General features: G+C 38.4%; 2 protein-coding genes across 6 annotated transcripts in view; one reads left to right on the forward strand and one right to left on the reverse strand.

Annotated features, from left to right (window-relative positions):
* Nucleotides 1-12,249, reverse strand: part of LSM8 (LSM8 homolog, U6 small nuclear RNA associated) — a 765,242-nt gene that overhangs the window by 426,347 nt on the left and 326,646 nt on the right. The window lies entirely within an intron of this gene.
* Nucleotides 1-12,249, forward strand: part of CTTNBP2 (cortactin binding protein 2) — a 162,020-nt gene that overhangs the window by 111,105 nt on the left and 38,666 nt on the right. For all 5 annotated transcript variants that reach the window (XM_050785103.1, XM_050785100.1, XM_050785101.1 and 2 more), the window contains 3 exons: nucleotides 1,215-1,490; nucleotides 3,967-4,062; nucleotides 5,286-5,365. In XM_050785103.1, coding sequence (XP_050641060.1) covers nucleotides 1,215-1,490; nucleotides 3,967-4,062; nucleotides 5,286-5,365 — 452 coding nt within the window. The remainder of the gene's footprint in view (nucleotides 1-1,214; nucleotides 1,491-3,966; nucleotides 4,063-5,285; nucleotides 5,366-12,249) is intronic.

A 12,249-nucleotide genomic window follows, 5' to 3' on the forward strand; every position in this document is an offset into this window, starting at 1 on the left:
GGTTAGTTAATGGAAAAATCCAGTTTAAGAAGAGAATCATATAAACACATGTTGTTTTAAAACATTTTAATTGTAAAGCATACAAAGTAATTTTTTTAACCAACGTTTAGATAGAAGTCTTTAGTGTGGGTTCTGCTAATTAAAATTTCACATACTCTTGTTTAAAAAAACATACCTTTAATTCATCGTCTATGATTTCTAGTGTTTGACTGCTTAAACACATTTATGAAGCAAACTAAAGGTGATATCTGTCCAGAGATTATTAAACCCTTTCTCATTTCATATAGTTGTCCCATTTATACCTCATTAGATAACATTTTTTAGCAGTTCCTAAACTGTCTCTAAAGAATTCAACTTAGTTTTCACAGGAACGGTAACTCATATTTCATCAATTTATGGAATATTTAATTCACTAACTGTAGTCATCAGTTCACTGAATATAGAACATTTGGAAACAAACACACGTAACTCAGTATACAATTCAGCCATGAGAACAGAAGTACATGGGGGTGCTACCCACTGCGCTGGAGCCTCAGTCAGAGAAATTGAAAAGAGCTTTTCAGAAGTTCATTCGTACTACCCTGTTAACCATTTATCAAATACTTACTGGTATTTACCATATAAGAATATATAAAATCTATTACAAAAGTAAGTTCATTTATTCTTCATACCAACTCAATGTACATTCCCTCCATTTTATGGAAGAAATTGGGGTACAGAGAAATCAAGGCAATTTACAAGAATACCCAACTATAGGAGGCTGACGCTGACCCTGGGGCTCAACCCAAGGTTCTCAGTTACTATCCTAAGCATCCCAACCTGTCCAACTATAGCCTGCCTCATCCATGACATTATCTAAGAAGGAAAGGAGAATATAGAGAACTCAGGGTCAAGGGAGGGTTATAGTTATTTCAGATATTTTTTTAAAAACTTGACAATCTTGCTGATGGGAAAGAGTTAATGAAATAGAAAAAGCCAAAGATGCAAGGAAAGAGACAGTTCATGCAGCATGCTTCCAAAGAAACTGAAGAGATTGGAAGACAAAAGTTTACTCTGGTGTAAGAATGTTCAATATAATGTTATTTAATGGAGTAAAATAGCTATCCTTTGGTTTGTATTTTTAAATGTTTGTATCTGCTTATTTTATATAATAGTTTTGCATTTTTTTTCTGTCCGGATTTTTTTAACTCCTAATTCTTTTACTCTTCTACCAGATGCTCTTAAAATACCCTTAAGGATTTCAGTGGGTGAGATTGAACCAAGCAACTATGGTTCTGATGACTTGGAATGCGAAAACACAATATGTGCTTTAAATATCCGCAAACAGACATCATGGGATGATTTTTCAAAAGCAGTGAGTCAAGCTCTGACAAATCATTTCCAAGCAATCTCTTCTGATGGATGGTGGAGTCTGGAAGACGTGACTTGCAATAACACCACCAATTCCAACATCGGCCTCAGTGCAACAAGCATACGATCCATCACGCTAGGTATCAGCAGTCTTATGACGAAGAGAAAGTGAAATTTCTGGGTTTATTTATGTTTATGGGTTTCATAACCTGATTCTTAGTTCATTGATTAAGCACATTCAAAGCTTATTGTGGCAGCTGCCAGTGATGAAAAACTTGAGTATTCACAATGTAGCCATTATGTAATGTTGCCTGTTAATATAAAAATGCTTTTATACCTCAAATAATACTGAAAGAGTAAAAAACATGAAAGCCCTTGATGAGGCTTTGTGATTGCACTTGCTATTCTAGATAAATGCAAGAAACTGAACACCCCACAGCTGCTTGCTTTTGCACAAGTAATGAACACAGCTCAAAATTTGTTCTCGGGTTGACCCAGGAGCACTATAGTGCATTAGTACCTTACCTCCAGGACAGGTTTTCTGATGAAGTCTAGACTTGAAAGAAGCACTTTAATAAAGATATATTCATTGCTTCCACATGGGATGAATCAGGGTGATAACTGGTTATTTCAATTTGATAGACAGCACAAAACATATTCCAAAGAACTTAGGAGATTTGCTTTCTGCTGAGCATAGTAAGTTCTCTGTAAATATTAGTTGTCCCTGATTAGTTCCTTTCTTCTTGGTCCAGGAGAACTACCATCTATGGGAAACCTGCTCCTTTGCAAGGACTGTGTTGGGTGCTTTATAAATGGTCCTTTCAATGGTGTCATTTTACTGATAACTCTGTACAAGATGACTTGCTTGAGGGCACAGAACCAGTGAGCAAAGCAGACAGGATTCAGATCATATTCTGTCTGATAGAAAAGCTTGTGTACTTTCAACAGCACCATACTGGAAAAGAATGGTCCAAGGTTGAGGGAAAGGTGGGCGTTTTACCGTTGCTATTTATCTGTCAGATTATTATATCAGAAAGTGTTTTATTCTGTTTACCCATATATGTTTATTTACTTTCAAAACGTGTTACTAGTTTTTAGAGAAGAGTATTCATGACAACTTGATTTTATGGATCTTTGGTATGATCATTAAAATTACTATTATTGACTAGGCATGGTGGCTTATACCTGTAATCCCAGTGCTTTGGGAGGATGAGGCAGAAGGATCACTTGAGCCCAAGGGTTCAAGACCAGCATGGGCAACATAGTGAGACCTCATATTTACAAAACAATTTTTTTTAATTAGCTTGGTGCGGTCACATGCACCTGTAGTCCCAGCTACTCGGAGACTAAGGTGGGAAGATCCCTTGAGCCCAGGAGTTTGAGGCAGCAGTGAGCTATCATGCAGCCACTGCACTCCAGCCTGAGCCACAAAGTGAGACCCTGTCTCTTAAAAAAAAAAAAAAAAATTATAGAATTGTTAGAATGTACTTAAAATTGCATTAAGAGATGATTCAGTTCTTAGGAACACATTTTGTCCACACATGAAGTATTACTCAAAATATGGTTCTGGCCCGGGGTCTGATAAACAAAGTCAGTCAACTGTGTATTGAAGGAAATGGCCCTCCATCAGCCTTTGTTCAGCTAATGTGGAAACTGACAAAGGCAGATGGATATTCACTGCCAGCAGATAAGTTTACTTCTGTGAACAGTGCATGCTAAGGCTTGATTATTGCAGTGTTCGTGCTTGTCTCAGAGGTATCGAGCACCCTAGTAACACTTCACATCCAAAAATCATTGAGTTCTGTGGATAAAGGGCATAATTTAGTGCCTTGCTGTAACCACTTCATAACTGGTAATTATTAGTGTTATTATTGTGTGTGTATGTAAGTGAGTTTGCTGGATTCATACCCTAAGCTACATGAAAGGAACTTCAGGTCAGCAGATAAGCAGAATTACAGGTGGGTGTGCATGTATATTGGAGGCATGCTGAGAATAGATATTTAGGAATTCATCTGTGGAAGTTAGAGAAGAAAACAAATACGTATTACCAATCACCCCCTAGGGAAGATACCTATGGAGTGGCACCCTTTCAGAACAAGAGTGAGCAGAGGGCCCGCAATGGGAGAGGGCCTGCCTTATTCTGAGCACCTGAAATTATCTACTTTTTTTTTTTTCTGGAATCTAAAAATTTGCTGGAAAGGGGATCAGGGACCAGATCATAAATGATCTGATATCTCACCCAAAGTGCTTAAGCTTTGAGAAACAAGCATTGGAAGAACCCTGAAACAGTTTTAGATTATGGTCAGCTTTGTTCTTAAGAGCTTAACCCTGGAAATATTTGAGTGGATATATTTGCTTTCTAGATCTCTCCCTGAATCCCTCCTATGGGCTGCTTTGGAGAAGTCTGTAGGTTGAAAGCCTTCCTTTCAATCTTCAACAAGAATTTCATTAGGGAGCTAACCCCTTGTGTGGCCCTGTATGTGTTCCGTATGTGCCTTTGACAGTGTAAGCTCTGGATTCCTTCGGGTTCTCACAGAGGAGAGCATACGTTTTACCCTTGTGAGAAAAATCACTCATAAGCTGCCCTTGACATTTTATTTCATTTTTTGGAACTAGGAAATGTGCCATGGTCAGTGGGTCAGAGCTTCACGCAGTCCCCGTGGGACTTTATGAGGAAGAATAAGGCAGAGCACATCACTGTGCTTTTGTCAGGTAAGGATGTCCCTAACTAAGGTAACGTTTAAAGAGTGTTTGCTTCATGGCTGCCTCAGAGCACCAGTTCTTAAATCTTCAAGTTTCATCCCATGTCTTCTAGCCACGCACATGTGACTTCCACCACTAGGTAATTAGATGTTTTTTGAAATGTTTGATTAAGGGGAGGAAAATTCAAAAGCTATGTTCTTGACACCCATGGTGATGTCTGTCTGGATCATTGATTCCTGTCATTCTGATTGCATCACTCATTGGAAATAAACCAGAGGCCAAACTGGCATGCTGAGAAGAGAGTGACAGAGACTGTGTTAAAAGAGAAATGTCTTTTTTTATTGTGCCTAATAATGCTTAATATGATTATTAAACTGGTACAGGCTAATGTTTAGTGGGCACCTACTATGTACTAGACCCTGTTGTTTATAGCATAAGTATCAAATCATTTAATTCTCATAACCCAATGAGGTACGCATTTCTGCTTATCCCTATTTTATATCCAAGGAAATGGAGGCTCTGAGAGATTGATATTCTTGCCTAAGGTCATGCTACTGCTACGTGGTATAGGAATACTCAATTTCTCAGCCCTTGATGCTAAACAGCTATGGAGTTCATCATGTATTTCCCATACTTGGGAATGGAGTCTGAAAATTCAATCTTAATTAATAAATATTTATTTTATTACTTGAACTGGACTTATTGAAGTTTAAAGAAAAGTGTAAGGCCACCCCAGAAAATTGCTTTAGGCCCAAACAATGTATTGAGAGAATGGCAGAACTTAGGGGGAGGGGTGGCAGAGTATCGCCAGTCGACCTAATGCAGGCCAAGGCCAAAGCTTTCTGAGATTGCAATGATCTATGATAACTTTTACTTATGAACTGTAAAACATTGAGCCCAGCAATCAGCAGATACTGGGCACAGTGTTGGGACTGGGATCTGGAGGCCCTGGCTGTGGTTGCTGGGAGGTAGGCGGGCATCCCAGGGGGTGGGGGAAGGAGCAGCTGGGAGCTCTCGGGAGGTCAGGAGCAGTGGCAGTTTATCAGCCAGAACAAAGTGTGACAATATTTTCACAACAGAAAGGCACATTGGTGCCTCCTGGCCAAATGTCAGCTCTGCCTACATAAGTCAAAAAACACACTTCTCTTTTATGATAGATTCTGTTGTATTTTGATCATTTATATTTAATAAAGGAGTGCCCATTTTTCTTCTTTATCTGTCCTTTCCTACAGGTCCTCAAGAAGGCTGCCTCAGTAGTGTGACTTATGCCTCCATGATCCCTCTCCAGATGATGCAGAACTACCTCAGGCTGGTAGGTGCACACTGCTGAGTGGAGGCCTGTGTTTCCCATCCCTGCCACTGGAAAACTGGGTGGCCCATTTTGATGTTTAAAGGAGGAGTGCAAGCCCTCCAAACCCGCCCTGTGCTCTGACACCATTGCCTTCCCCACCAGCCCCCTCCCTGTCAGCCTGCCAATTACATAGTCTGGATGTCTGTCACTGTCATCCGGGTATCTATTGCCTGGATCCAGAGGCCACCTGTGACCTGTGAAGTGTTATAATTTGGGCAGGAGCAGGTTGTCTTCCTTTAACAAGGACTTGATGTCAAGTAAATGATGATCAGTATGGAAGGGAATGACCACAAATATTAAGATGTCTTACTATAAACTTTTATGACTTAAAATTGAGTAAAGATGCTAGCATTAGTGAGAACGTTAATTTGGCCACTTTAACAGAAACCAAATAATTACAGCTTAAACGGGATAGAAGTTTATTTTTCTCAAACATGTAAGTCCCAGCAGGTGAGAGGCCTGGGGAGGGAGAAGTGGCAGGGTGACCTCCCCAGGATCTCAGCACCCTTTCTCCCTGTTCCACTCTTCCCTGGGATGTTGTTTGTGTTGCTGGGTCAAAGGTAGTCACCACTTCCACTCCCACTTCCTAGCTGGAAGGAGACAGCCTGGAGGGCAAGCCTTTCCTTTCAGGGGAGTTGCCCGTGTCATTCCTGCCCACATCCCATTCAACAGAACTTAAGACACCTGTCGCTGCCTAGCTGGGAAGTGGAACCTTTTCCTGGGCAATCGTGCACCCACCTAAAACCAGGTGGTCTATTACTGAAAGGAAGAAGAAGAATATGATCATCAAAAGAAAGTAGCAAATTATAAATGTAAAATGGATAAATGTAATGCTTTGCATTCATTACATACTTATTACATGCCATGCAATATGCCAAGTGCTGTTATGATTTATTTTATTTATCCTTCAAAACATCCCTATGAGATAATTTCATCCATTTTATACATGGAGAAACTGAACAGAGAGAGGTAAAATGCTCAAAGTCATACATCTAATAAGTGATGAAACCAGAATTGTGCAAGTCTCTGATGTGTACGAGATCTATCTAAAACTAATACTACCGGTATAAAACATCAAAAAATAATTTTGCTTGCTGCCTTAATTTAGATGACCTTTTTAAATAAATGAGTTGAAATTATAACCCTTGACAAAAGTTGTTTCCATAGACTGTGAATTGATGCCTTTGTTTTCACTCCTTATGAAAAGAAGTATTCAAAACCATTCCATTGATCATTTAGCCAGGCTCAAAGTTAGGATTAACTGTGGCTGTACCAGCAGCCCCAGTAGCAGAGAAACATTCAAAGCCTCACAATGTGGAAAAGGTGGATTCTCCTGAATCTGATACTTTGACTTCTTTGCTTTACTCTTTGTCCCCCTTCCTAAAAGCATCAAAGTATGCCTGTGATAGGAAGGAGATCTATATCATTACTTGGTTTACATGAAGGTGGAAGGGTGTGATCAACTGGTTTTCAGGAATGTTAGCCTCAGGCTCTCAGTAGAATCAGCTGGTAGAACCACTCCCTCCTCTCCTCTTCCCCATTCTCAGCTTCTCCATACAAGGCAAGGTTCTGACCCAGGGCTTTTCCTTCATCAATTAAGATGATAAAACATAACTGCAAATTAGCATTGACTAGCAAATCTGGAAAATGAAATGTCTGCTAGTCACATTATATGTAAAATATTCCAAGTACACTTATATGTGTGCCCCCTTTTACATAAGACATAGTTTTACTACCAGTTAACAGCAAATCAGAGACCAAACCCTGTTGTTAATTCTGTTCTGAATTCAGTGAGTGTACATAAAAGGCTTTTTTAATCCAACGATTAACTCTTGAATGAATACAATAAAAATGTATCACTTATTTCAGCAGTCACTGCAAAATTTAAAGTGACTGAGACAACAATATATCATAGTGGTTGTGAATGTTTTCTCTTCCATAAACAATTATAAGCCCCTTAAGAGCATAGGCCCTGTGTTATGCATTTTTGTGTCCTGTTATTTCCATTGTTTCACAGCTGTTTATTGAGAGCCTCTTAAATGCAGGTAATGCTTTAGAAACTGAGGATAGAGCCCTGGCCTTATAGAGTTTGCCTTCTAGTGGTAAGGAAGGCAGATTTTAAAAAAATCAAATGAATAAATGCATATGTAATGTGATGACCAGCACTAACACAAGTGTGAGGTAAAATAAAGCAGACAAGGAGATAAAGAGTGGGTGGAAGCGGAGGCAGAAAGCACTATTTTTAGATGGAGTTATCAGGAAAGATCTTACTATAGTGACGTTTGGACTGAAAAACAAATGAAGTGAAGGGAGTCACCTTGTGGAGGGTGTTTGAGGTACAGGGAACCACAGATACAAATGTATCTAGGTTGACAGTGAAGTCTGGGAAATGATCAGAAACTAGATCATGCAGGAATATGGCAAAAAATTTTAATTTTACTCCAAGTGGATAGGAAGCCACTGGGGAAATTTGAGCCAGAGAATGGCATAGCTTCCCAGTTCCACAAATAACTACAGGCACATTGATGTGTGTTGAATTGTTGGAAATCTGTACAGTAGATATACAAATGTAGTAATAGTTGACTTTGTTTACCTTCAACTTTTATCTTACGTTCCGGGGTACTTGTGCAGGTTTATTAAATAAACATGTGCGATGGTGATTTGCTACACAGATCATCCTATCACCTAGGTATTAAGCCCAGCATCAATTAGCGATTCTTCCTGATGCTCTCCCTCCCCGCAGCCCCCACTGTGACAGGCCCCAGTGTGTGTTGTTCCTCCCACTCCACCATGTGTTCATGTGTTCTCATCATTCAGCTCCCACTTATAAGTGAGAACATGGAGTGTTTGGTTTTCTGTTGCTGCATTAGTTTGCAGAGGATTATGGCTTCCAGCTCCATTCATGTCCCTGCAAAGAACATGCTCTCATTCCTTTCTATCGTTGCTTAGTATTCCTTGGTGTGTATGTACCACATTTTCTTTATCCAGTCTATCATTGATGGGCATTTAGATTGATTCCATGCCTTTGCTATTATCCATAGTCCTGCAGCGAACATACGTATGCATGTATCTTTATAATAGAAGGATTTATATTCCTTTGGGTGTATACCCAGTAATGGGATTGCTGGGTCAAATGATATTTCTGCCTCTAAAAATAAATGACGATTTGCGACACTCTCCCACAGTGATTGGACTAATTTACACTTCCACCTACAGTGTAAAAGTGTTTCTTTTTTCCCACAACCTTGCCAGCATCTGTTGCCTCTGGACTTTTTAATAATCACCACTGTGACTGGCGTGAGATGGTATCTCATTGTGGTTTTGATTTGCATTTCTCTAATGATCAGTGATGTTGAGCTTTTTTTCATGTGTTTGTTGGCCACATGCATGTCCTTTTGAGAATTGTCTCTTCGTGTCCTTTGCCCACCTTTTAATGGGTTTGTTTGTTTTCTTGTAAATTTGTTTAAGTTCCTTGTAGACTCTGGATATGAGACCTTTGTCAGATGGATAGATTGCAAAAATGTTATCCCGTCCTGTAGGTTGTCTGTTCACTCTGATGATAGTTGCTTTTGAATAGTTAACTTTTTATTGAGCATTTATTATACACCAACCTCTGTTCTAAATATATGGATAATCTCATTTTATCTTTCTGTGAGATAGATACCCCATACAAGTTACATTTTACAGGTAAATAAACAAAGACTCAAAGTAATTTACCCAGCGTCTCCAGCAATTAAATGGTGAGACCCACGGAGTTGAAACTAGCCTTTCTGCCTACTCATGCATGTAATCATAGTTTATTAGCCTAGGTTATTAGCCTATTGATTAAGCATTGCAGTACCAGTCATTACTATTTATGCAAATATCTAAAATGCATGTGTTAAAACCCTTATGCAGAAAACCACATGTAGTGAAGACTTTAGATCAGGATTCTGTTTCTGTTTCTGTTTTTTAAAACGATGTTATTTTTAAATACTTTTGTTGTTAAAAATAATACAAGTACATTTTAAATCTCCACCCTTGATTTAATAGAGGAAATATTCAACCCAATTGAGTTTTGAATCGCTAGTAATTTATTGTAATTGTTGAATTTTTTGCATTAACTTAAACATTTCTCTTAACCAGTTGCAATTTTTTGTTAGGTTATTTGAAACCTCGTATTATAATAATTCAGTGACTATGAATAATTATTACATTAGAAAAAATGCTGGAGTTCCATCATCTTGATCTGAGTGCTCCTTTAAAATTAGGACTCTGAATGTCCTGGATGGGATCCTTGACAGATTCTTCTACCTGTTTTTCATTCACTCCAAAATGTGCCGTGCCAGTCATTGAGAATCATCACTAGGAGAGCCTAGTTATTCTCCATCCATTCCCAAAATAAATTCGCTACTTTCCCATAAAAATAAGGTTGTAAGTGATGGTTATGTGTCTAAGACATCCCACAACCCTGGTAGCAGAGGGCCAGCTCTAGCCTGATCTTTCTCAGGGAAGGGAGGAGCAAGCCTGGGTGAGGTCCAGTGAAAGTGGGAAGCAGCTGGTTGCGTGATATGAGGAAGAGGTGGCTCTGCCACCAGTGGAACATTTGGCTTCCATGGCAATAGTGGAAGAAGAACCTGGGCAGTAAGTGTCAGCCCAGAAAAGGTCTAAAGCAGAAAAACTTCATGAATTCCAGAGCTGGCTGACAAGGGAGCAGTTATGTCTAAAAGTTCCATCTTATAGTTTTATGTTTTTGAAATAGCTGTAATACCCAAATTATTATATCTGTATCAATAAATGGGGACCTGTCTATATTTGAAGTTAGTAACCAAGTCTGCTATGTATGTGAACTGTAATTTCTCTTAGATTCCTATTACTCTTATACCTATTCTTTAAAAGGGACTTCAGCAAATGATTAAAATGCTCTGTACCATGAAGAATTCCAGTTTTTTGTATTCCAAATGCTGGATGTACCAATATTGTTTGAGGAAATTTTATGTTAATGAATAGACCGTAATTGTGTCATCAGTGGCTCTAAAGTCACAAGTAAATTAGTTATGTAAAATCAGGTGTCAGATGTGGGTAGAATGAAATTTGTAGCTATAGAGCATGTGATTTTAACAATCCCAATTTTATTGGCTCTATAGTGCCCTTTTATTTTTCTTTTCTGTTTAGTCAGCACAAGCTGGCCTAGAACTGTCTCTGGACAGAAGCTGCTTTTCCTCGGACTATGTATGACAAGTGAAACTCCAAACAAAACTTAGGATTTATTGCTTTAAAATGCCACAGCTCTGCAAACACATTACAGGTGCCACATCAACAGTAGTGGAGATCACAGCTCTTCTGGTAAACCCCATTCTGCAGGAAAGCATTGTGGAGGGAAAAAAATAGAGATGCATGGTCTATTGTTGAGGTCACTTGTTTCCATTTAATCCAGAATCTGTTTGGCTCACAAAGCACTAATTGACATGTGATGAGCTTCCTGAATAGTCTGTGAAGACACAAGAATAAAAGGGATTGGTACCAATTGTGATAATGAGGCCAGTGTCCCTTTACCAATAAGCAGAAATGTCACACTATAAATGTGCACTTAGGGTATAATTCTGATAACTACAATTAAGACTGTAATTTTAAAAGTTTTGTTTGATCTTGTTCAAAGAACAGATCTCCTTTCAATACAATTAGAATATTTATACCCCTCTTTCCCCAAAAACTCTGCCTGTGTATCTATCTTTAGAGCCCTCTGCTGGAAGCATGGAGTATATATATTCATTATACCCAAGATTTTGATATTTGGAGAAATATAATATAACTTCAAAACAATATGTAATGTCTTAGCAAAGCTTTGCATGTTCGCCCCGGTTCTGATAGAGTAACAGGTTCCCAGTAATTGAGCTATTTTTGTTGTTGTTCAGAATTTAAATGGTAATCAACGCGACTATATCATTTGATGAGATAACAGAATACCATTTACAAAAAATTGGTAATACCTGAAATGAAGAGAAACCTACTAATGAAATGCATGCATTAAAATGTATGAATGATCTGGAAGTATATCCATTTGTTTTTCTCTTTACCTACCTAATTCACTTATTTATTTATATTTCTACTTTATCCCGTGAAGGACTTTAGACTATGTAAATGCAAAGGGCTTACTTCTGGTGAATGGCCTTTTCAATGAAATTTTAAATTGAATGTTTCCTGCATGTGTTTGTAAAAACCTACAGTCTGAGAACAAATGAAGTGTTGAAACTAAAGACAGCTCCTTTATGAAACTGGGTCTCTTTATGTTATTTGATTCCAAAATCAATCTTAAGAAAGTCTAGGCAGTTTGACAGAGTGGCCATAATGAATAGAGCACTCTTGTTTTCAGAAGTGAGACAAGATTAAATAGCCACGCTAGCTGAAAAATCTCAGGGGTAAATCTTGAAAATCTTTAGCCTGTTTATTTTCAGTATATCTTAAAACTCGGTATTCTGATTCACTGGTGTGAAACAATCCATGACTTGTGAAAAAAATTCTACCCAATAAATCATAGCAATTTGGGATTAATTTAGAAAGCTCAAGAGCTCTGGTTTAAAATTGCACCTGGCTAGCAAATTGTGTACCTAATACACAATTTCCCACTAAAGTACTTTTGAAAATTGGCAAAACCTCACAGTCACAGAAAAATAGAACTGAGGTCTCTCTTCAGCAAGAATCTGGAAGCATTTTCTATTCTCGTTAAGAGTAATAGAGTATTAGGCCCACTTATGTGAGGCCTACCTGAAATTAGGCAGGAAATCATTATCATCCTTCCCCTACCATCTTCCTGGTGGTTAAAAAAAAAAAGATTTATACCAGTTAGAAAATTGGGCATTTATCCT

Source organism: Macaca thibetana, chromosome 3 (genome assembly GCF_024542745.1).
Source record: "Macaca thibetana thibetana isolate TM-01 chromosome 3, ASM2454274v1, whole genome shotgun sequence".
NCBI classification, from domain to species: domain Eukaryota; kingdom Metazoa; phylum Chordata; class Mammalia; order Primates; family Cercopithecidae; genus Macaca; species Macaca thibetana.